Below are 25,983 nucleotides of genomic sequence, written 5' to 3'. Positions count from 1 at the left end.
GTTAATAGTCAGGCAGGGGCCAATGAGTACTTTAAAAATATTGTCTTTCAATAGTCTCTTCACTGTAAGGAAAAAGAAGTCACTGACTCACTTGCGATTAGCTGACCTACCATGACAAAACTTTCCATCTTGCAGTCAGTCATAACAGAATTTATTGTAAAATACTAGATATTTAGGGTCCATGTGATTTTCAAGTAATTATTCTTGCATTCAAGACACATTCATAAACACAGCTGCATCGGGTGCACTTGATGAAAAGCAACAGCAGCACACTGTATCCTGTCCCCTCATGCACAGCCATCAGCCCTGCCTTCTTAGCAAGCCTTAGCATGACCTCTTGACTGCAGATAGGAGGAGAATTATCTTTCCTTTTCAGTGCATTCTTAAGTTCATTTTAGGAGACGTGGTCTAATTCCCCTACAGGCTTTGTGTGTCCAAACTCCCTCAAAGACATTATGTGGCTTCTTCGCATAATGTCATATATAATCAGAAGACCCACCACATTATTTCCACAGTCTTAATTTTGTTTCTCTTGCTCACAGATTGAGGTTTTGCAGTCTACTTGCTACTATTATCAAGTAGCAAATTATCCTGGATGAAGCTGGGGCATTTGCAAGGGTGTGAAAACAAGAAATTCTCCTGTTATAAGTTGCAGCCTCAGTTTCACAACCCTCATGATTGTCTCAGAGGACAATTGCACTGAGTCAGGGTGGTGAAGGTTCTTTTACAGTTAACAACAGAGTAGATCAAGTATCACATTGGGAAGAAGCCAAGAGATAATCATGGGTGTATTATAGCATGTCTAGATTAACCTTGTAAGTATATTCCCTAATACAAAAATCTACAATCACAGAATCACAGAATCAGCCGGTTTGGAAGGGACCTCTGAGATCATCAAGTCCAACCCTTGATCCACTACCACCGTCGTTACCAGACCATGGCACTGAGTGCCACATCCAGTCTCTTCTTAAAAACCTTCAGGGATAGAGAATCCACCACCATTCCAGTGCCTGATTACTCTGTCTGTAAAGATTTTTTTCCTAATATCCAACCTAAACCTCCCCTGGCAGAGCTTAAGTCCATGCCCTCTTGTCTTACTGGGAGCTGCCTGGGAGAAGAGACCGGCCCCCCCCCCCGGCTACACCCTCCTTTCAGGGAGTTGTAGAGAGTGATGAGGTCTCCCCAGAGCCTCCTCTTCTCCAGACTGAACACCCCCAGCTCTCTCAGCCATCACTACAGTGACTTCAAGTATAGATCAATGGGTAATAAAGGCAAAGACCATGATAACTGGTATCAGGCAAAAAACTGCTGAAGACAAAGAATATTTTAGCTTCCATTTCCACTGGTGACATATAGAAAACAGAAAGCCAAATATATATTCTTTGTGTGATGTGTTTTTTCCCCACATCTTGCTCCTGACACCAGTCATCTCAAAGCATTTTGTACGCAGTCATTAGTGGGACAGGAAAAAAAACTTGTGAATTTGACAGCTGTGGAAAATTTACTTTTACTTAACTAGAACAAACCTAGCTAGTGGATTACATCATGTAGAAGGAGAAAGAAAAGAGACATTTTCTGAGGACTGTTCCTCTTCTGTCCTAAATACTTCCCTAGAGGTTTGATAAACACTTACAGTAACTGTACACAGAGCACAGATGGTTCACTTTTATTATATGCTTGACTTTTTGATAACCAAAGTTGGGTGAGATTAATTGAACTCTGAAGCTATCACAGCACAACTTCTGTCCTTTGTATTCATTATGGCAAGAGATTTTTTCATGAAGATGTTCAGGAAAAGGCAGTCAGTGGGCAAGAGCAAGAATGTGACTTTCATGTCTTGCCAGTGCAGAGCAAGAAAGCAGCCTCCTAAATCTATTATTTAGTCTCCCAGTCATAGAAAATATGAAAATTGTTGAACTTCTTCTGGAACCTCTTAGGATACTTGCAGGTTGGGTTTTTCTTGACAGAGACTCCTGTCCTTAATTAATGAGTTAAAATAGAGAACCATGATCCTAAACACAGATCACCTAATTTAAAACTTCAAAGCTCAAGTTGCATTGTTGCTGGGCACCAGTAGCTCTTATTTTCAGCAAAACCTTCTGGAAAGCCAGCAAGTCTGAAAACTTGACTCTTCTGCAAAGGAATATAAGGCTTTCTGCAGTCAGTACCTTAAGTCTGCTGAATTTTCTTACCAAAAAGCCTTAATGTGGGGTGAAGGTGGAAATCTAGATGATCTTCTATAGACTCATTGCCAGTGTTTCCAACACAGCATGTTCTGATCACTTTATTAGAAGTACCAGTTGAAGCGTTGACGTTCCAGTTAGGGTGGAACATTTTCCAGCCTGTTTTAGCAGGTGAGTACCCAGCTAAACCCACAATCTCTGTGGTGATGAGAGGCACATGCTAAATGATGCATCATAAGCCCCTGTCATCTGCTAACTGGGCTGTCTCCCCAGGACACAGTGGAATATGCTAAATCACTGACTACAGTAAGTTGGTCAAAAATAGTCTTCTCTTTCTCCTCTCTAATTAGGAGCGGCCAGCATGGGGGTTTTGAGATGCCTGAGGCTTAAGAAAGGTTCAAATATATTTGCCAAGGCAGGGCTGGTTTCCTGGCTGTGGTCTAAAGGGAATCAGTAGAAACTCCTCATGGAGACAGTGCTGGAACTGCCTTGGGGACCCATTTACACAACTGATTAACCCTGACTTCATCCAGCAGTGGAGTAATGTAATGACACCTTTTGGGAATCACTGAAATCTCCCTTCTAGCAAGAATACAGCAGCTCTTCTCTTCATGAACCTTCAAAGTATGGGGGTGGGGTTTTACAGCCATGTAGTATTATTGGCATGCAGCTTGCAAGGTTTGTAAGCATCAGAAGAGGGGATAGTCCTACACTGGCGACAGCTTTCTAGCTAAGGGAATATTGCAGTGTCAAACAACTCAAGCGAACAAAATTTTAAATTATGAAACTTCTTATGGAAAAGGTATACAGGTGTAAAATGTACTCTCTGAAGATACACAGCTGGCCAAGGGGATCCTGACCATCTCTGCCATGCAGATTGATAGTAGGAGGGCAAGACAGGGAAGCCATTTCTTAGGCACAGATGATCTACTCCTGTAAGACAGGCAATGAGATAAAGATATGTTAAGCAAGCACTCATAAGCACAGTTTGCTTTCTGTTGCTGGGCAGCCTATGGCTATAGAGGGCAAAAGCTGTTCTCTGTTTTCCTGCCTCTCCTATCTTCAGCACATCTTCTCCTTACTGGGGGCAATTTGTCAGACTCCTTTGATTCCCAGTCTCCAACTGTCACTGCAAAAAGTTGGGAGATTACTCTTCTGTCTACCTCTTTTTACAAGTTTTCCAATTAGCTCCTCGCTCTGAGGCCAGACCCTACTATTTTTCTGCAGAAACTGGCAGACTGGCTTGTAATGGATTTGCGATACCACAGGTCCTTATTTTAAAATTAAATACACGGTAGATAATTCCTTAATTTGTTTTTCTTTGGTTTTCTTGTAGTACCCTTTCAACAGCCCAACATCAAGAATGGAGCCCTGTTTGATGAGCAGTACCCCGAGGCTGCATCCCACGCCTGTGACTCCTCGCTGGCCAGAGGTCCCAGCTGCAAACTCCTGCTACACAAGCCCATCCATGCACTCCACAAGATATGGAAATTCCAGTGACATGTACACCCCCTTGACTACACGCAGGAATTCTGAATATGAGCACATGCAACACTTTCCTGGCTTCGCCTACATCAATGGGGAAGCCACCACAGGCTGGGCTAAGTGAAAATGACTGATAACAGCTGAGCCCATACACTTAAAAAGCTGTAAAAACTTCATGTTTTGTGGGACTTTTCATGGACGTTCTTCAAGGGAGGTGAAGATGGAAAAGATCCTGGCCAGATAAACACAGTTCATAATGTGGGCAGATTGCAGACCAGCATGACTTAACGTTTCTGTAGCCGAAAAAGATTTTTGTGCTATTCTAGATTATTTTGGGTGCTGATCTGTGCCTTTTTTAAATTATGGCACACAGGCCACCCTTGAGTGATGTCAGTTTGAGTGAGCCATTTTTACTCCCTCTCTTATTGGCAAGTATTAATGACTCTCACAAAAACTGGTACTGGAAGAGGATCTATTTATAATCTGAGTTTAAAACAGGAAATTCACCCTTAGCAAAACTCTGTGATCTTTTCTTTTAAGCTCTTAATGCATTTCTTAAAAAACATTCTGCCAAGTCATCACTTGTTCACATCAATTCCTCTCTCTGGCTCCTTACAAGACGTGTCATTGTAGGTTTCAGTTTACACCTGACTTTGTATATTGATGCACCTTTCTGTTGATCCAGTAATTTCTGATCTTTACAAAAGAGAAGACATGTAGCATTGAATTATACACTGCCTTAAGCTGGCTATTGTTCTTATTATATATGTATTTGTGTTAAGTTTGCACAATCTGGAAAAATCTAATTGGTCAGTAATGACAAAGTTAAGAAGGGGACTGGGAAGATTGTTGGATTCAGAGCCACATATGTTAAATATGATGATATGAAGCAATTATGTAAAGAAACTGACAATGCAAACATGATTATTCATTTAATTACCTATTGACAGGTATGAACCTGTTCTCTCGATTCCTTCATGTGGTGATAATTCTATATACTTCTACAAAAGGAAAATTCAAAGCTGTGCCTTTGAACTTATTCTGTACTGTGTATGTGTGGAAAAATGTATTGTATTTTGGGGAGAGTTTTTCTTAGATATTTTCTGTCAGATTTGTAGCTATTTGTGAGTTTTTGTTAGATTTTATTAACATAGCTTTTTCTTCTGTATTATAAAATGCACCAAGCAATTATGGTGGACCTATTACCCTATGGGTAAGAAATAAATAAATGGAGATATGACATTAGGCATTTTAGTAATTGTTTTGTAAATAAAACCTTTGATAGCACCCAGTGTGATGATAACCATGTTTATGCCTAAAATGAACAAAAGTGTTATTTGTACAGTTGTGCAAGATATATGAGGGATTTTCACACTCAAATAAAGTTCTTGAAATGGAATAGATACTACTTAAATTTACTTATATAGAGAAGCATGCCTTCAAAAAACCTTAAATGTGACAATGTATGTTTTTTATCCAAAAGACTTGAGAATAGATATAACTCCCAGCAAATGAGCAGTCCTACACCTGTGCTTTCAGCTGAAAGTGCTGAAGGTTAGGAACTGATTGATGACTTTATATTACTGGGTTTAAGCCTGGCTGTTGTTGCCTATCCAAGACCCTGTACTTGCTGCACCAGGTAAGATGTGCTGTCTTCTTTATTGTACCTGGTAACAAATGTGTTGCCACTGGAATACTGGAAGTCAAAAAGTCATTTTTTCTTAGCTGGGTAAATAAGGTCAGGAAATTCTTAGGCCGTGTATATCTAACTTGTGTAAACTGGTGAGAGTTTGGGGTCTAAAGTAACTCTCGGAATGAGATGGAAATCTGGGAAGAGATGGTTCCAGAACAGGTTTTGCAAGTGTCCAGGCTTTTAGGCATTCAGTCAACGTCCTGGTGGGATATTCAGAAACATATCAAAAGTTGACCTTTAAGTCCCTGATGAAAATCTTGTTTCCTGGGCTAGTGTCACAGACCACCTGAAATTTGTCTGTGTTGTTATCCAAAATACTTTACTCCTCACTTTTATTAAGGACAAAGCAGACCAGGCTTAGGCTAATTCCTGCATTTTCTTTTTATTCAAGTTACCTTCAGGCAAAATTTTCTACATTTAAGGAAGCTAAGTCATATAAGCAAGTTTTTTTTTCAGTGGCCAGTCTTTAGCAGCTGGAGTTTTGATGTGTTTGAGACCAAAGCCCTATTTTGTATATTGTTAGTGAAGATGTTTAAATCAAAGCATTGATTCTGGCCTATTAATTATTAACAAGCATAGAAAGACCTGCCTCATCAAGACTGGATGATAATAGTATGGGCAAGATAGTCACTAGAATAGAAAATTACACTTTCTCTTCCACAACAAATTCCATCTGCCAAAATCCCACTGTGACCCTGTTCACTCAGTTAAACAAACACTGAATAATCTCCAGTTACCTGGTGAGACCACTGGCCATGACCTGGCAGGGTACCTCCAAGGATGAGATGCATTGGAGAGATGTTTGTGGGCAGAACTGACCAGGAATTCAAAGCTGGGTCTTTGGAAGGATCTGGAAAGGGGTAAACCCCAGTACCACTCAAGGGAAGCCAGAAGAGCTTCCTACAGTTTTTACAAAAACTTATTAAACCAAATAAAGTCTAATCCCCCTTGACTGAGAAAGTGGAGAAAATGAGACTGCTTTAGTAAACAAATGTTATGTCCTTCAGCGTGTTTGGTGACAACTCAGCTGCCCTGACTTGAAGAGCCCAGAAAGACTGTTCAGGAAAGAGGATGGATATTGGACACAGTCCAACATCAGCAAAGTCAGAACCAGAAATAATACTTTCTGAGTGGAGAACTGGAACACCATGTGCAAAGTTCTGGGAGAGAGAATGTTGATGAACAGCAGCGCCACAAATACGTTCATGACAAAGAGGCATCATTAGTCAGATGGGGCTTTGAAATGTTTTCCCAAAAGAAGCTCCACAGTCTATCACTTTTTTTCCAGGCCCTTTAGAAACTTATGCTGGTGCCATAGGAGTTTGAATACACACTTCTAACTGCTGTTGAATTGATGGGCTTTGCCATTCAAACTGGACATTCATGGGGCATGATATATGGATTGATGACCAAGAACAGCTCTACAGAGGTCACCATCACCATCTGCATCCAAAGCACTCCAAGGAAAAGCAGACATCTCCTCAACCACTGCAGGTCAGAACCCACTGTATTAATATAAGCTGCCACAGCTTTCAGATCAGGGTATATACCAGGCTGTGAAGTGCAGCTGCTCGCAAGAGGATGGTAACCTCTGGGTGGAATGGCCACTTGGGAGCAGGAGTCCCTTAAGTCATCCTAGAACAAATTGCCACACCTCCTGAGTCAGAGCCTGCAGTCTGTTGATGAAGCTCTTCCTTTGACCATGGTAACTGAAACTGCTGCTCCTTGCCTAGCCATGTATTTATGTCTGTATAAACTAATTGTGTGACTACAGCAATCTTTCTGAAGAGGCTTTTATACCACATGGCAAAACATTAAATCTCATTTTTACTTTGTCTTCCCTTCTTCCTTCCTTTTCCCTTTCTCTTTTCCTTTCCTTTTTCCCTTTTTTATTTTTCTTTTTCCTTTTCTGTTTCCTTTTTCCCTTTTTTCTTTTCCATTTTCCCTCTTTTCCCATTTTTCCTTTTTTTTTCCTTTCTCTTTTCCTCCTCTCTTTCTTCTCACATCAAATAAATATTTTATTGAAATTATGGTCTTTTTCATGGGCTAATAGATATAATAAAAGACAGATGTACTATATAAAAGATAATATATTTTAATATAATATATTACAACATAACCAACATAGCATACATAATATTTTAAAATAGATGTACGCACACCCATGTAAGCATGTACACATATAAAAATCCATTACAGTTCTTCAAGATTTTTCATTACCAGGTAGAAAAAAGACTCAGCGGGGGAAGAGCAGTGAGAACTCCATTCACCAGCATGAATCCTGTTTTTGTCAGGCTACCTCTTGCTGCTAAGGTCACTACCCTTTGACAAAAATGGCCTCTGACCTCCCCAGCCCCACAATTCTGTTGTGACTGACCCCGAAACCCATGAAACTCAGGGGCAGACATTGCTTTGGAAGGTTTAGATAAAGCTGACTAACATGGGAAGGGCTCATGGTATGAACCCATCTGAAAAGGTCCGGCAGTTCTTTGGTAGAGGATGCAATTTATTCTGTCCCACTCTTTCATTGAAATCCTAATCCTTCATATGCTACCTAAAGTGGAAACTAAAACGTACCGATGATGAATAACAATGTGCTTTTAAAGGGCAGTAACAATTTTCAAGTCTTTATTTTTTAGGTTTTGTGAAATTTAAACAAAATATTTAATTGGCAGTGTACAAGCAAAACAAGTGTTTGTGCTGTGCTGTGAAATAAATTTAAGCAGGCTTATGCTTTATTGCAGAGGTGTAAATAAAACGAGAAAGACATTATTTATATGGGATTTCTCTCAAAGACTGAGTAAGTAGACACACGGAGGTGATTCGAAAGAAATGTTTGTGTCTTTTTGGGCTGGATTTTGTCTCTCCCTGCAGGCCAGTGATCATGTTCTGACTGCCTAACTCAGTTCAACCAATGGTGGCAAGAACCCCCCAACCAGAAAATTCAGATCCCAGTGGGTCAAACGCATACAGGCATACACCCAACCCATCATAGCACCCTCGGTGCTTGTTGGTGCTGCCATCCATCTGCAGATGAACACCCTCCTCCCCCGGGCCCTGTGGTATTTTCCACCATGGAGCTGGTAATTTATGAGACAGAAGGTTTTTCTTCATCACCACAGACTACCTACCTCCTGAATTGCTGCTGAAAGGATAAATACTTAAAGGACAGATCGACTGCAGCTTCCTTTGAGGTTTTATTGTTCTGGTGTTTTTGTTAACGTCAATATATCGTCTTCTACTACCTGGACAGTGAGTTTTGGTTATTGAAGAAAAGCACAGAATATTTAGGTTGGAAGAGACCTCCACAATTATCCAATCCAACACCATAACTGACCAACACCATAATCTAACGACTAAACCATGTTCTTAAGGACCGGGTCCAAAGGCCTTTTAAATTATGGAGCACTCTGGTTATGGAAATACCACGTTTCTTTCCAGGTGTAGTTGAGATGTAAAGCCTTGTGGAGAACTCGGGAGTTCCCCTTACAGCACCTCCCCCGTGAGACACAGCAGCAGCAGCTGGTCACTCCTCTCCCTCCTCTGCACCACAACAACAGCCTCCAAAAAATATATCCCACTCTTCTGTGGGATACACACAGGCAGTTTGGGGAAGTCAGGTGTGCTGTCTGTGAATGAAGTTTGTCCAGAGACCTGGCAACAAAGGTGGTGAAGTGTCTGGAGCAGGAGTCTTACGAGGAGTAGCTGAGGGAACTGGGGATGCTCAGCCTGGGGAAGAGGAGGGTGAGGGAAGATCTTGTCTTTCTCTACTACTGCCTGAAAGTGAGGTGGGGGTTGGTCTCTTCTCTTAGGTAACAAGAAATAGAACAGGAGGAAATGGCCTCAGAGGAGGCTTAGGTTGGATGTTGGAATCTTCTTCACTGGAAGGGTTGTCAGGCACTGGGAGAGGCTGCCCAGGGGAGGGGGTGGAGGCACCATCCCTGGAGGTGTTTAAAAAGCCGTGTTAAATGTGGTGCTTAAGGACATGGCAGTGTCCACTGTAGCAATGGTAGGCGTGGCCGTGGGGCTAGGTTAATAGTTGGACTTGATGAACCCATGGGTCTTTTCTAACCAAAATGATTCTATAGTAATATTGCTGAATTTGCGTGTATCCTCACCCCTCTGGTGGCCTGGAATTAAGAAAAAGAGTTTCATTTTGCTGACAGACATTATGCCAAAGCCTAACGAAGGCGGCCTGTGTAGGGGAGCGATCTGTGCCACTAAGCAATCCGAGGCCACGGTCCTGGCTCCCCGATCGAACCGGGACCCCTCAGCCTGCTCCGCCACCCTCCTCTCCCTCCGTCGGACAGGGCTGCCCGAGGCAGACTACAGCACCCATCGTGCCCCGCGGCGCCAGAGCCCTCAGATGCGCCCGCGCACCGCAGCGCCGCGTCGCTTGGCATGCCGGGAGATGTAGTCCTCTCGAAGTAGAGAGCTGCAGGCGGGACTAGGCGGGAGGGCAGCCAATAGGAAGGGGTCAGGGGGCTGAGCCGCAGCCGCCTTCAGCCAATAGGCTGCGAGAGCTGCCTGCCCGTCCGGGCCGTTTCCACGGGGAGCGTTGCGTCACGTCACGTCAGGGGGCGCGGGGTGGGAGGTCAGGGCGCGGCGGGGCGGTGGCGGCTGCCGGCGGAGCGAAGAGGAGCGAGGAGGGGAAGGGAAGAGAAGGAGGGGAGGGCAGGCGGCGGCCGGCGGGCATGGAGCTGGGCGCGGTGCTGGAGGCTGTGGAGGGGCGCGGCGACGGCGGTGCCGAGGCGGTGGAGCGGGTCCTGGCGCGGTATAACGAGGAGGTAATGAGCCGCTGGGGAGGGGCGGGAGTCCTCCTTCTCCATCCGCCGCCCCACCCGGCCCCTCCGCCCTCCCTCCCCCCACCCCCCCTTCATTCCCTGGCGGTGTCTCCGCTCCTCCCCACCCTTGGCAGCCCCGCTGGCCTGGGGACGCGGACGTCTCGCCCTCCCCCCTAGCCCCCTTCGGCCTGCCGCTGCCCCCCGGGCTCGGCTCTGCCGCCGGTTCCCTGCGGGCACCGATTCCGCTGCCGTTCCCTCCGCTGGCGGTGCGGGGGCGGCCTGTCCCTGCCTTTCCGCGGGCCGCGCAGGGCACCGCGGCGGTGTCGGGGTGACGAGGGAGGGGAGGGCAGTGCCCGGGGGAACGGGTGGCTCCACGGGAACACGGCGCCCGCGGGATCGCGGGTGGATCAAACCCCTTCGCTTTCTGCCGTGTGTGCCTGCCCTGTGGCGCGGTGGGTTATCGGTGGGCAGGCGGGAGAAGGAACGAGCTGTGCCACAAGCGGGCTTCCTAACCCTCTCGGTTAGACGGACTGATGTTGGGGTCTCTTGGATAAGAGCACCGTGTGCCCCCCAGCTCACCTAGGACAGCCCTTGGCACACCCACACCCCTCCACCCCTGCATGGGGCAGAGAGAGGCCTTGGTAGGGACCCTGTCAGGGTGCCAAGGGAGCAGCCCTGCAGTGGGAGGGGGTGTCTGTAAAATGGGCTGCCAGCCCCTCCTTGATTGTTCTGCGTTTCTGTCCAAGCAGAGGGAGAAGGGGAGACAGATAAAAGCAGGGTTACAACAGGCTTGAGCTTTCTGTGTGGACAGCCATGAGCCTTTTAATGCCAGGTATTAAAGAGTTCCCAGTGTCTACTGCCATTACAGTGTGATAGGTGTATGTTAAGTCAAGAAGTGAAAGAGTTCCCTGGTTTTGTTGGGAAGTAGAATTTGGAATAAAGTTAGGTGGATTTTCAGGTTTTTCTCCCTTCTCTGATAGGAGTATTTTGACACCAGGATTGTAGTAGAGCATTATAGTTCGCATCTCAACCCATCAGGTGTCCTTTACAAAAACGTTTTTGCAGACCTCTAAAGCTGATACCGACTCTCTGATTGACTTTGCTTTTAATTTAAATGGAGTTGCGTCAAACTAACCACTGAAATTTAGGAATCTGTTGCAGGAAATAAATATTCAGGTTTTTAGGTAAAGATTCCTAGCTCTGTGATTAACAACATAGCCAAATGGGTGTGTGGTTATTCTTCAGCTTCTGAAAGGTCTCTTGAAATTTGCAGTCTTGTGTGCAATATACTGGCAATATACTAGCAGTGGCAGTAACTGATATCTTCACTCGAAGTTGAGCTTCTAGAAGAAGTCTGAGCAACAGTTGATGTAGTCTGTCTGCCTTTGTGCACATGAAATTCAAATACAGAGATTGCCCTGCCACTGCAGGGCACTTTCTCTCAAGGGCTGGTAGATCTGCAGTTCATTAGACACATCTGACTGTTCTAACTTGCTGATGTCTAAGGATGCAGAGAAAGCATTCTGATTAAGGGAAACCTTTTATCTCCTGGCTCCACTCTTGAAAATGACCCTCTCTTAAATGTGTTGAATCATAAAGTGCACACAAACATCATATTTCTTAATTTTGCTGTTCTGGATTTTATGGCTTTTTGGCAGCTTCCCCAGATGAAGGACAGAGTAAGAGCTCATGTGGTTTCTGTTCTGGCATTTATAGTCTTTGAATGAAGTCTTGGAGTTGTGTGTAGCAAGAAACTTTTTGAAGTGGGATGGGAACCTTTAATACGATGTCAATATACATTTCTCTTAATTGCATTTCTTATTGTTCACCTTGATGTTTCCCTTCATCTCTGAAATGTTTACTAACTCAGATGTATTGTCTTTTAGGGCCAGCAAAGACTGGGCACGAGTACTCCAGTTTCCAAATCTTTACTCTTGCCTCTTCTGGGCTTTATTTTCTTTAGAGATTTTCCAACTGACAAATTAAATAAGCTTCAATTTAAGAGAGAGGACAGGTTAAGTGTAGTTCTAAGGTGCCCATGGCTGTCCATACAGAATAATCTATAGTTACAGAAAACTGTAGTAAGAGAAATTAATAGATGTGTTGTTGCTCCTTTATGCTGTCCCATTTGCAATTATGTCAAATCTCTGTTCCTCCATCTCTTGGACTACTTACTGTCACTAGGTTTTTTAGTAAATTTTTTAAAATGTTCATGTACATATGTAAAGAATGCCTTCTCTTGGTTAATTTCAAATCATTTAATGCTCACCTGTTTTTGGCTGGCATTTTGCTGAGTTTGTGATTCAGTGGGCGTACTGGAAGCCCCACAAGGAAGTGAAAAGGAATTATTTTCCTACTGTCATCAGGGATCTAACTGATATTGGTAACCTTTGATGGTAGGGTAGATGTCCAATGTCCAAGGCATTTCTGTATAGTTGTGAGCTTATGTCATGAAAGGTAAGAGACCCATTAATGTGTTATGGAAGCTAAGTTTTGTTTTACAGTCACTTGGATGATGTTGCAAGTTCTGTATAAGAGCAGAAATTTTTTTTTGTTTTTTTGTTTTTGTTTTTTTATAAGCTGTTGATTATGCTTAATCATTTCTCCTGGAAGTTCTAAAATGCCATTAAAATAATTGTCTAGTGTTTGTGCTGTTTGCTTTGACTGCCAGAATAAACCCTGTCATATGAGTAATAGTTAACTAATACGGTACTTCAGGATGGTAATAGAGAACAAGACTCTGTTACTCTTTGAAGTTTTTAACAGGAAACAAGTAGTGCTTAGGTTATGTCTATTTTGTGCTTAAGCATATCAGAGAAACTAATACCTCAATGTGTCATGTGTTTTGGAAATGTCCACAGTGTGGGAACTGGTAGTTTCTGGCTTATTTGATTTGTAGCACCTGTTTTCTGGGCAAGATTCTAGTGTGGTGGTTTAGGTTTGGGGAGCTCTGAAGTGCAGTCAAAAGCTTATAAACAAGAACTGCTGGGGGAAGCAAGTTCTGGGTAATAAGGTATTTGTAAAACACAAAGCTATAGCTGATGTTGTTCACCCCATTAAGTTCCATGTGTGAGGTTGTTAATTTTCATCAGAAACAAACCCCCCAAACAAAACTGGTGCTTTGCACCAGTAGTACTTGTGAAATTGTTAGTTGGAGCCACAGCAGCTCTTGCTGTTGAGTGGAATGGTAAAAGGACATCGGTTGACATGGTTATGGCCTTGTTATCTGAGGCTGGGTTTGACTAGACTGCTAAAATCTTACAGTAGTTTTGCAGCTATTACATTCTTAGGCATAAAGGATACAAACTCTTCTCTTTTTTTTACAGAACCGGACCATTTTCAGATTTGATCCATCAGATGAAGACAAAAGAAAGGTGAGTGAACCAGCCTCCTGGACTGCATACCAGCTATGGTTAGAAGTATAAAAACGTAGCATTTGTCTCTTAACTTAGCTGCCATTCTGAAATTATGCAAGTAGTGATTATAAAGTTCTGATTTAATTTTTGTTTCTTCAGTGCAAGAGACATAACAACTGCCCATTTCCTTTTTTTTTCTGTTTCTGAAATAGGAAAGGAAATTCCCTCAACAAAAACCCTGATCTAGAAAAAAACATACTAGCCAAAAAGCCTGTAAATAATTTTGTCAGGTACAGATTTGGGCTCAGAAGAATAAAGATACTGTCTTGTATCTACTGAGACGAAAATTTTGCAATATGTTTTTCTTGTTTTCTCTCTTATCAGATAGCAATGTCACAGATAAATTTCTTATCTATGTTAGATACTTAAAGAATAGTAGAGATTAAGATGAAAGGCTAAGCACAGAAGAAAGCTGTGGAGCTGTCAGGGTGACAGAGCTACAGAAGCCTTTTGGTACAAAGGTAGCTGTTATCAGAAATATGTTTATTGTACATGTCAAGTTGCAAAGATAGGAAGTGTTTGTGTGTTGTAGTGTGGAGCTGTACAGGTGTGTCAGGGCCTAACAGGTCCCTTGAGATCCATCTACAGCCTTGCATTTAAAGCTTGCACTGCCACTGAATTGTTTTTTTCTTTTTTCCTCTTGTTATTTTTATGGTGTAACATGTAATGGCAAGACCCTTCCTTTGTTTTCTTTAATTAGTTTTTGCTGATTTGCATATTTATTCATAAAATGTTCTTTAGTGAACATGGCTGCATGTTTCTGCTATTTCTGAAATAAAGCTTGAAATCAGAATTGGAAGGCTCTTGCAAGGATAGCTTGTCTCAGCTTGGACACACACTGATTCATTCCATGATTTTGTACAAAGTCTAAATATTTTCAGGTGTTAAGTCCTTTTCTTGTAGAAATGGGTGGGATGATAATACTTTCCTTTTCATTTGCAAAACCATCAGTTATGTGTACTGTAATCTTGAGCTACAATTCTTGCCCTGAAGATCTTCTAGCCTTTACTGCCTTTATTGATGACTTTACTTGAAGCTGATGTTCAGTAGCATGCTGATGGATTGTGGGTTTTTTTGATCTGTAGTGTCTAGTCTGGAAAAATTAATACTAAGTAGAGAACATAAGAGAGGAGACAAGATCAGAAACCAAATGGTCAAAAACTAAATAAAAACATTGAGTGGCGGGAAGGTGTAGGATTTTTGGTTGTTTTTGGTGTAGATGTTTGGTGTTGGTTTTAGGGTTTTTTAACAACTACTCAGCTGCTCATTCTCAATACTCTTGGTGTCTGTAAAACATTGCATACTTTTCTCCAGTCCTTCAGTTAGTCTAAAAAATAAAAATGCTTTAAATTGAAAGTACCTGCTCCTGCAAACTACTGAAGTTATCACCAAAATTAGTGGGGTTGCTCAAAGGTGCATGCTCATTATTTAATACCACTTCAGAAACAATTTTCATTTTTTAATGTTCAGTAATACCAAAATAGTCTAGAGTTGATATTTGCAGTTTTGGTGCTATTAGCTCAGAATGATTGCAGTGAAACAGAGTGGAAGGGTCACAATCTGTAATTAAGTCACAGTGGACTTGGAGTTCAGGTATAGCAGCAAATACAGAGGGGCTTCAGGATTTTTAATCTTTGGTTTCTGGTGCTGTTGAAAACTTGACATATAACCTCATGAATGCAATACATAGTTCTTACAAGCCTCCTGCTGCATTCTTCATGTCTAGGAGTAAATTTTAGTTTGTCACTCTAGCAAGTGTCACGTCTCTTGACTTTTTCCATCTATGGAAGAGCACAAGTAAAAGATCAACAATAACAATGCAAGATTTTTCTCTGCCTCACCACAAAGTTTCAGCCATGACCTTAGAATCACAGCAAGGTTGTGTCTATAGCATAATTTTATAGTAACATAGTATTACTGTTTTATGGCTATAGGCAGTTACAGTGATGATGGCCCATCTACAACAGTGGCATGCTGTAAAATATGAAACAAAGGTCAAAACTATGGCTTGATTGTAGAAGCTGGGAAATCAGACAGGAAAAGTTGTTCTGCCATAATATGGCTATCAAATCAGATGCTTTAGGGTGTAAACTAACTAAATCAACAGTTAGTTTGTAATACTGAACTCCAGGAGGAAAGCATGTTGTGTCCCCTGGAAGGCAGGAAGAAAGGTAACACTAACTTATCTATCTGGACATAGCCACAGGACTTTCATGCTTTTGCTTATCCTGCTTAGTTTTAATGATCTGTGTGCCTGCCTTGGCTTGTATGATGGATGCTGTGGGTATAAGTCAGGTAGCAACCTTTATTGTAGTAGAAGATCTACTCAGGTATCAGACAGATCAAGTTGGTGCCATTCCTTCTAAGCCTGTCATATACTAATTAAAAATTATGAATTTCTGAAAGCCTGTTTAGAGTTTTCATGTGTAAGTGGTATAGAAAACGCCATCAGATGTAAATTTGTTCCAGAATAACAACTTAAATTAAGGCAGTGTGGTTGCTTCAGAGGAGCTTAACCAGCTCTTAGAAATTTAAAATATTTGTCTCAGCCAGCCAAGAAGTTATTGGCAGCATTTTGCTGGAAAAGGTTGAGTCTTCAGATCTGTGACGTTTCAGAGCAGTGTGGCATGGTTGACACACACAGTTGGTTCATTAGGTCTGTGGTACAGTAAACTCCAAAAAATGAGTATTTGGTAACTTGACTGAACAGTCACCTTGGAGAGAGGTTTCAGGTGTAGTATCTCCCTCTCCATGTGGCACAGTGGACACTTGAGCTCAAGCCTTACATGTCCTAACACAAAAAGGAAAGTGATTTTTTTAGAACCACTTTCTCATCATTTGATAGCTTTGTTCTCTATTATTTATACCTTGAGTTGTCCATATCCCATATCCTGCTTCTGAAGTAGCAACATATTTGTGCTGTTTACAGACTTAAAATGGTAAGAAGATTGCAGCACAGTGTCCTGAAAACATCCATCATTACTGATTCCTGGGTTTTCCAAGGCATTCCACAACTGGAGGGAGCTACAGCATTATTTGCCTAGGTGACATAACAGAAAAAGTAAATCTCTAAGACATCAAGGCAAGACTGACATTTTAAATTGGATAAAGAAGCTGAGTTTGAGGGAGGAAGGGGATATAAAGGAAGCAGCAACCAAATGTAAGGATATTACAAGATATACTCTTACCTGAAGTGGTAGGGACTTTATGATTGACAGATTTCCTCTTCAACTCCTTATGCTTTGTTTGCTTCACATCTTGTGGTACTTACATCATCTGGTTTCTGTTTTTCTGCCTCTGGTTTATTGTATTGGGTCAGTCAGCCTTTACAATTTGAGATGAGTTTTCCTGATTTATTGTTCAGGTTCAATTTGAAGGCAGTGGATCTAAAATTCAAGGCCTCCTTCAGTGGGAAGTAAATGGCCAAAACAGTCTTTTCCCCCTACATTGCTACATATTTGAAAGATGTTGAAATATATGGTGTTAAATCATAGCAAATATCTTGTGGAAATTTCTCTCCTAATTAAATTCATTATGTGAGAAGATTCCTTAAGGCTGTGGACTGTACCATATTTGAACTTTGGAAGGATGGAAGCACTAAAATATGTTGATGGAGCAAGATGCTGTCATGCTCTTAATCTCAGAAGAGCCTCATTATTGGATAATACTGGTGGTGCTGTGACACTTCTGGGAGGTCTGAAGCTTCCTGCAGCCACAAAGGCATAGAACTTTTCTTCTCCCAGTAACTTGGTTGCAAACTTTTAAATCCTGTTAGCGAGTGTCCTGTAAAAAATTAAGCTCTAGCTCCTGTGGACACACTGTGTGGTATCTTAGTATTAATTGTTGTTACTGTTGTGACCTCACCGAAACCTCTCAAGGGAGCAACCAGTCTGTAAAAGAATGAAAGTTAGAGTATCCTTCGTTGATACTAAACATTTGTTCCAATTCCTTCCAGTCCTGCCCGTTCCCATCCAGCATTTTTCAGTTTTCACATCTCTTAAGGTTTATGTCAAGACAGTGAAACCCATCTCTCCTTTTAAATCCCTTCCTTCACCCCTGGGTTACAGAGGTTACAAAGGATTCTCGGTGTTCTGTGGGGATGGCAAGGAGGGCTGCCTAGAGTGCTGCCATACAGAATGTCACCTTGCTGTGACTCTGAACCAAGTATTAATTCCAGCAGTTCTGCTAACAGATTATTGGGCCTGCTTCTCACCTTGCCTGTCAAGTGTTGTCAAGCCTAAACCCTCACATGTTCCAAACTGCAACTTGGACTTTTGCCATGCCAGAGCTGGCAGGCTCCTGCCAAATAGGCCAACTTCTCCGTGTGGATACAGTCTGAGCAGTAAAGTCTTCAGTAAAGCAGACTAAATCCTCAAGGAGTACAAGTGTACATCTTCCTTCCCTGCCCATGTCTGTCCACAAAGACTAGGCAAAAATTGGGCATGGCCTTTCCAGAGGTTGTTGCCTGATTGTCCCATTATTCAGCACAGTTGTTTATAAATGTATAAATGTTGTCTTCAACTTCCAGAGAAAATGAAAGCTTGAACTAACATCACAAATAACTCTTGGAGCTTATTTTCTTACTGCCTTGGATGCTTAACTCTAAAACCTAATAGCAGAATAAAACAATTATTTTATTCTTTCAATGCTGTTCTTATTAGCAGAAATTATCAGCAATTCCAAGATATGCCTCTTTGCTCCTGGAATCTCCTATCTCTGACTTGTCAAAAATACATTCTCTCTTTGTTTTTCTGCAACACTGATTTGCATAGTCTATTGAAAATATAAGAAACATGTTAAATGCTTAATTTATCCTTATTTGAGATGGAGAGTAATGTATGTTTTAAGAGAAGCTTCTAAATACCTTTGAGAGCCATGAAAACTCATGTGGTTTATTGTGGTTACTACTAACATTCCATTCATCTACCTAAAAACTGGGAAGAGTGTGTTATGAATCCTCAAGTTTTTAGTACAGTGGGAGATAAGTTTAAGGAATAGATAGCAAGACAGATGAGGTAAACAGTAGCCTGTTGGGGGAATACAGTTTTGTGTGAACTTTGTGTTTGGCACTACAGTTGATTTCATTAACCATTCTCACCACTGAACAGCTGCAGAACTAGGCTGAGTTAAATTAAGAACATACTTCTCTAGAGACAACTAATTAAAAATTAAATCTGAACATGATGAAAGAGTGAGTCAGAAGACAAAGTGAACTCTAGAGGAACTGAAACCAGTGCAGGATAAGAAAAGCATGACCTGGTACCACTTATGATGTTCCTGTTCTCCCAAGTAAGTTATGTGTTCTGGCACATAATACTTGAGGCTAAATACAGAGCAGCTTCTGGTTCACCCATGCTAAAAGAGTGAGCAAGCACTCACTGCTAGGTCTGTGGCTTTTCTTTTCCAGCTGTTCAAGAAGAGTGGGGAGGACTCCCTTGATTTTTGTGGACAGTTCTTTAAAAAGCTTGATTTTTGTTTGAATTATACCTAACAAATGTACTAAGAATTACATCTGTCTGACATACTCACATGGCTCCTCCTATGTGAATATCATTTGGTGTTTCATCAAGATGGATGTATTTATGCCTTAGAATACCCAAAGAAGTCTTAAGAGCTTGAAAAGGAAATGAAATAGATACAAAACCAAGCACACCTGTGTCCTGCTGTTGTAGAATTCCTGTTCTTGGTGGACTTTTCTGTCAATTTTGTAACTAAGATGCTCTCTCACTGAGGAAAGTGGGAGCAACATGCATTTCCAAGTCAATTTGACAATTGCTTGGTTCTTTGGTTGTTTTGTGGCTTTGTTTTTCCCTTTAGAGTAAGCTTAATTGCTAAGAAACATACCTCTTCTGGTAGTGAAAGCATCTATGGTATAATTCAAAAATAAAGGTGCAGAAAATAAGATATAAAGTAGCAGAACTTTTGCTGCTCCCCTTTGAACTGCAGCTTCTCTAGTGCTGAGCAGTCTGTGCCTAAATTAAATGCTATTAAGTAAATTCAGGAAAGCAGTGGTATTTGCTTGAATTGGGATACTTGCAGAATGGAGAATATGTGCCCTTATTCCAATGTTTCTCTAACCAAAAAGCCTGTATAAGTAAAGAGAATGATTTGCCAAAGGAGAGGAAGCAAATAAGGGGAAATTGTCTCCTTTTCTCATCAAGACTTTTATTAGTCTGGTGTTCAGAAGCTACAGTAAATTCAGCTGACACATGTAGCCAAAGTTTAGTGGCCTGTGAATGGAAAAAAGTGAGTATAGGTCAAGTGTGCTTTCTAAACCTCTTCAAACACAAAGAGCTGGAAAAGGACCTTGTGTGCAGACACCCCAGGACCAAAGAGCAAGATCATGAAGTATCCTATTTTTCTCAAGCATCTAGTATCCCTGGAACATACAAACAAACACTTGCTAATACGCACTTCCAGTGGTCCTCTCTTTTCCTTCCCCTCACCATTTGCCTGGTAACAAAGATTGTGGAAGGAGACAAAGGGATAGTTGATACCTTTTTGCCCAAAGCCACACAGTAGGTCTGTGGGTAAGATAGAAAACACAGGTCTCCTGTATCTCAGGATATTGCTTTTTCTATAGAACTGGGTTGCTTTTTAGAGTCAAGTGTTTATGCTATCGAAATAAAGGACCAACATGGATTAGTATTTTACTCATCAAAACAAGATGACAAATGGGCATTTCTGTGTGTCCTCTTTCAATACACAACATTTTAGAGTGTTTTACCATTGCACTACAGCATAGACAAGAGGGATGGTGTGTATTGCTCTGTCTTAACTTTGCTGTTAGCACAAAAGCTGAGAGTTCCTGAATTTCAGAGAAGCTGATGTATTCTGCATTTAAAAAAGTTTAAAAAACTTTGTTTTTCTGGAAGAAGTATATGAAAGCACTTCTTGCTGTAGCATGAGTGATGAAAGTCCAAATCCATTCTAAATGTTGAAATGGTACAATTAAAAAAAAAATTCATACAAGAATTTAGGAGATGGTAATAAACCCCCGGAACTAGGATAGTCATCATATATTTTGTGGAAGGGGAGGTACTTTACTGCTAGAATTCTTTCACTTGCTTTCATTTCCAACAACAACAAAAAAATAACATCTCTGCTCCTAAGTTTATGCCATGCTAATGGCCTACAGAGCAGTAGAAAAAGGGCCACCTAAAGAAAGTGAAACGGGTAATAATTCTTTAGTGGTCACATCTTTCACTTCTCTCTGAGCACTACTTCCCTTCACACTGTCAAGGAGAAAGCAGAAAATGGGCTGTATGGCACTTGCTTTAGTTGTCTCTAAGGCAGTTTCCTAATAGGATGAATTTTGTTTCCTTGCTTTAAAATGTTCTATGTATAGCTCTTCAACTGCAATTGGATGCTCTGTTTTTACCCCAGTTCCTTTTGGTTCTTGAGATCAGCCAGCAGTGGATCACCATCCCAGCTATCAGCAGTATTGCAAGTACTGTATCTTATAGCTGGTGTCTTGAAAATCACTCTTGATGGCTCACCAGGGTCTAACTACCGAGCATTTTGTCAGCAGTTCCTACATGCTTTTCACTTTTGTGAGTCTTGCATCCTAAAGAAATTGTGTTGTAATGGCTAGGAAGCTTAGTAATCTGTTCTTAAGTATGTGGTAGCTTAGCTGTTAACATATTGTACATAAGACTGTATAATTATTGCTTTTAAAAAATCAGCCTTGCTTATACTGTGAAGTCTTATATACAGTCAAGGCTTCAGGAACTTGTAGGAAATTAAGCACCTTAAAAACACATCAATGATTTGTGTTTTTTTAAGTTGTGAATAGCTTGCTAAATCTCAAAGAAGAAGAAAAAAATACACGTGTTTTCTGTAGTATGTGTCTTAGGTGCAGCTCTTTAGGGTTAAGAATTTTCTGTTGTTGCCTTTCACCAAAATTAGAAGCTATGAGATGATGGTTTTTATAGTCTTTAATTAAATTACAAAGATAGTCTTCAAATGTATGGAGGAAGGCTTAGGCTTCTGCCTCCCTTGGCTAGTCAGTGCGAGTTTGGTGCCCTTTGGGATTTCCCCTGCAGTGCTTTTGACATTTTGCAGTGACACTTTTATAGCAGCAGTTGGTTGCAACTTACAGGGAAAAATAAAAATTGGTCTGAGTTCCAGAAGATGAAGATTGGTCTCTTTGTAGTCAAATGAGTGTACAGGTACAGGTTTTATCTGACTGAGCCTGAAGACCAGGGTGCCAGATACAAGATGTGTACAGGCTCTGCTGCTAACAAAAATGTAGGTGGAAACTCCCCCTAATTTCAAGGAGTATTGGTTGGAGCAGATAATTTATTAAGTGATCCTAGGTATTTAAAGTCCTACAACACTACTTCAGCACTGTTAGTGAGAAAAACATGTTTTTGTGCTGTATTTATATACTGACAAGGCAGTCTGTCTGGCTCAGTATGTCTTTAAAGTCTTCATTCAGCATCTTGGTTTGTGGATGGCTGGTATCTTGGGTTCTTGTGTTGTTAATATGGTACTGGTACACAGTTCCTGAAGAGAGGGAGAGTCTAGCTGGTCAGCCAGCAGTTTATTTTGAACAGATTATTACAGATCACCTTGTAGCAGCTGATGTCAACAAGACTGTAACCACTAAGTGTAATAGAAGTGTGCTTAAACAGAGAACAGGATAAACTGGCCTTTTCGTGGCATTCTCTGAACTGTCCATTCAGTTCTGTGCTACTCCTCCAAATCAAACAGACTTCATGACTCTTGCTTCAGCTTGCAGGGCAAAAATAATTGTAGAGATAGCTTTCTTAGTAATAAAAACTTCTTGTGAGAAGCTGGGCTGTGACAGCTAATTTGACTGTGGATCTAGATTGGTCAATTTTTTTTCCTATGTGTTTTTTTAAAAAAGCTACAGAGATGCCACCTTCAGAAACACTTAGTGCAGATTGAGTGCACTGTGCTCAAGTCGGGGAGTTGCACAGATCTGTGGAAGCAACATAAAGTTAATGTTTAAGAATTCCGAAAACTCTTTACTTGAGTATTTTTTCCAGGTACGTGTCTATGAAATTCCCATGGTAAGTACCTCTATGCTGGTACAAGTGGTAAAATGTGGGGTTTATTCTACTGCGGTGTCTATAATCCTGTAATGAAGATCCTCAAGTTGCCTGTGTGACAGTGAGAGGTGGAGCTCCACTCCTTGTTTTCATGCTCTTAATGGATTAATTTAGTCAGGGCTGTGGAGATGTAGGCAAGATCTTGGTCATCTGGGTGCTGCTTTTTAACGTTGTTGGAGTCATGTTGTTTTCTCCCATATTCTTCTGGAGTGTCTGTTCTAGATTTGCTTTAGATCACACAAACAAAACTTTCCTAGGTGTCCTAAGTGGAACTTTTGTTGTCAGGGTGATGGGCTGCTGTGCTCCTCGCAGCCTTTTTATTGTGGTGGTGGTGGTGGTGAGAAGTGCAATTCCAGAGACTGTTCTCCAAAAACTATTTTTTACTTTACTAGTACTTTTATACTTTTTTTTAAAATTACTTTCTTGTTGACAAAGACTGCCTGAGACCACTATGTGAATTTCAGGTCCTAAGCAGACTTCTGCACTTGGGCTGCTCAACTTAGTTGCTACTCTGGCTTCTTTGGTAATTTATTCATATCAATGGTCAAGACACAGAGTTTGTGGGGTGAGGAGGAACTGAGTGCTGTGAGGCACAAGCAGTTTGTATTGCCACTTTTCTGGAGATTTGTAAGTATACTTGTGGCTCTGACACCTGTGGGTAGTAGTGTTGTTCTGAGCTTAAGGGATAAACACCATATGAAGTTTGCCTCCACCAAGCAATTTCTTCTTTCCTGTATTTTCCCCCTTTTGATTATGTAATTGTCCTTTTCTGTCTTTTTTCAGTTCTTTTGTAATTCAGACATTACTGTTCTGACCTGCAGATTCTTGGGAGTTTTGTAGTTTCTAAAGCTGCACATAGATGATCAACATTTACCCCTGCAGTCATGTTGCTACGAAGTATCATTGAAGTATTTTGTTGAAAAGCCAGAGGTTTTGCTTGTTTGGTAAAGCAGCACCAGCAGTGCAGTGTTTCTATGTCAGAGGTAACATCTCTAAGAATCTTGTTTAAGAAGGGAAGAAGAAGAAGAGGAGGCTGAGGGGAGGCTCTACAGATACCTGAAAGGAGTTTGTAGTCAGGTGGGTGGTGGTGTCTTCTCCCAAGTAACCAGCAAATGAACAAGAGGAAATCGCCTCAAGTTGCACCAGGAGAGGTTTAGATTGGATATTAGGAAAAATTTCTTTACTGAAAAAGTGGTCAGGCATTGGAACAGGCTCCTTTGGGAAGTAGTGAAGGCATCACCCCTGGAGATGGTAAAAGAAGGAGTAGATTTGGCCCTTCAGGACATGGGCATGGTGGTGTTGGGTTGGCTGTTGGACTTGATCTTAAGAGGTTTTTTTCCAGCCGTAAGGATTCTATGAAAACTTTGTGACTGGCAGTTGTGGACAGCATCTGTCATTTTGGCTTAATACTTTTGCAAATGTTGGTGTATTTGGATTGAATCCATGAGGACAACTACTTTTTATGATCTTTGGATGTCTTATGAAGCAGTTTATATTTTGAGCCAATACAGAATACCTATTTTCTCAAGTCAGCTGAAAACTATTAAGTTCCATGGAAGCTTAGTAAAAGTAGCTTCCCACTGCCACTAGTACTTTGATGCTAAAACTGTTTCTTTTTTGTTTGTTCTGCATAGAAACTGTGTGAGGGAATTCTAAACATCCTTGAGAAAGACACCAAAACTTCATGTCAAGTTGCCTGCCTGGAGGCCCTACGAATTCTTTCCAGGGACAAGAAGGTATTAGTGCCTGTAACCACGAAGAGGAACATGCAGATCCTCATGAGGCTGGCAAAGCTGGACACTGTGGAAGATCCTTTGGAGAGACCGTCTGAATTTCCTGTTATAGTGGAAGCTTTAAAATGCCTCTGTAACATAATTTTTAATAGCACTGTTGCCCAGAAGCTCAGTTTGGAACTGAATCTCGCAGCTATGCTCTGTAATCTTCTGGAAAAATGCAAGGACCAGCAGTTGGTTGATGACATTAAGTGTTTTGATTTGCGTCTCCTCTTCCTCTTGTCACTTCTGCACACAGACATTAGATCGCAGTTGCGTAAGGAACTACAAGGGGTTCAAGTTTTAACTCAGGCTTTGGAAAGTTCCCTGAGTGTAAGGTGGACAGAAGAATATAAAGCAGTAGAAGATCGTGACAGACCTCCTCTATCTTTGCAAGAGACAGATTGTGCCATTGAGGCACTAAAGGCTCTTTTTAATGTAACACTTGACAGTTGGAATGTCCACAGTGAGGTAAGGCTGAGATGAAGTGTTTTTTGAATTGTGTTTGTTTATTCTGCAAGAGCCAGGACTAGCAGGTAGATAGATACACAAGAGGCAGTTGTTGTCCAAACCCCAGAGGAAGGATTTAAAAGCTTTTGCTACTGTCACTTTGGTGGAATATGAATGCACTTTTCAAAACAGCAGCTAAGGTAGTGTTGAAATTTTGCATCATCATTTCTCTATATGCAAAATCAGTCTAAGGAAATTTGTCTGTCTGAATTCTGAATGTGCTGTGTATTGAGTTTGGGCTTTCAAGAGGTATTGAGTTTTTAATGCTCATTGCTTTGAACACCAGAGCAACTTTTTTGTTCCTGTTACTATTTTGGCAAAAAAAATTTAATAATCCATACATTTTCTGTGTAAGGGGAGAATAAAGAGAATGTAATGTAAGTTAGAACTATGTTTTCAAATTAGAAAATGCAAAGAAGGCTACCTCATGAGTCTTAGATTTCCAAAAGAAAATGAATTATCTTCACAAATAATTAGCTGGCTAGGAAAAACTTGTTAATGTCAGTGTATCAGATGGCTACATCTCTGGGGATTGGGAACTGATTTTTAACAAATAACTCTAAAGCAAGAGCAGTGCTATTTTCAGTATCTTTATCTCTCATCCTCCCAACACCAGGTTTGGGAGATCACTTAAATGTGATCTTTTAAGATGAGGTCAAGTGTGAGAACCAAATGCACTATCATTGTTACTTCACATGAATAAGACTTATCTTCTTTTCTTCATGATAACATCAGATTTTTTTTTTTTCCTTAGACAAACATTCTTCCTATGTTACAAACCTTAATTTATAAACAGAAATTACAGGAATTACGTTTTTGTTAGATAACCTGAGTCTGTGCTACAGTAATAGAATCATATGAGGAATCTTTCTTTTGAGTCCACATTATATGAACGGTGTTCTTAACTTTTAACTGAGCATTGTAAATTCACAGCATAATAAACTAAGCAGAAGTTTACAGTAGTTAAAATTGAAATTTATTTTTTTTTTAGTGAGTTAGGCTAAACAGTGAAGAAGATATTAATCATAACATTAAGGAATGTAAAATTTGAGAAAAGTCTGAA

At 41.1% G+C, this 25,983-nt stretch overlaps 2 protein-coding genes across 4 annotated transcripts in view; both read left to right on the top strand.

Annotated features, from left to right (window-relative positions):
* Window positions 1–3,792, top strand: part of RFX4 (regulatory factor X4) — a 77,402-nt gene extending 73,610 nt beyond the window's left edge. The window contains exon 18 of the mRNA XM_030447130.1: window positions 3,520–3,792. Within this exon, the coding sequence (XP_030302990.1) occupies window positions 3,520–3,792 (273 nt within the window). The remainder of the gene's footprint in view (window positions 1–3,519) is intronic.
* Window positions 3,793–9,927: 6,135 nt separating this feature from the next.
* Window positions 9,928–25,983, top strand: part of RIC8B (RIC8 guanine nucleotide exchange factor B) — a 38,041-nt gene continuing 21,985 nt past the window's right edge. Inside the window, exons 1-3 of one of the 3 annotated variants that reach the window (XM_030469269.1) lie at window positions 9,928–10,148; window positions 13,472–13,519; window positions 24,273–24,881. In XM_030469269.1, coding sequence (XP_030325129.1) covers window positions 10,056–10,148; window positions 13,472–13,519; window positions 24,273–24,881 — 750 coding nt within the window. In that variant the 5' untranslated portion in view covers window positions 9,928–10,055. Of the gene's footprint in view, window positions 10,149–10,500; window positions 10,575–10,716; window positions 10,787–13,471; window positions 13,520–24,272; window positions 24,882–25,983 lie in introns of those variants that run through there. The other 2 variants (XM_030469271.1, XM_030469270.1) reach the window with 2 other exon arrangements.

Source organism: Calypte anna, chromosome 1 (genome assembly GCF_003957555.1).
Source record: "Calypte anna isolate BGI_N300 chromosome 1, bCalAnn1_v1.p, whole genome shotgun sequence".
NCBI lineage: Eukaryota > Metazoa > Chordata > Aves > Apodiformes > Trochilidae > Calypte > Calypte anna.
The sequence above is the reverse complement of the archived record's forward strand: the minus strand, read 5'-3'. Positions and strand labels throughout refer to the sequence as shown.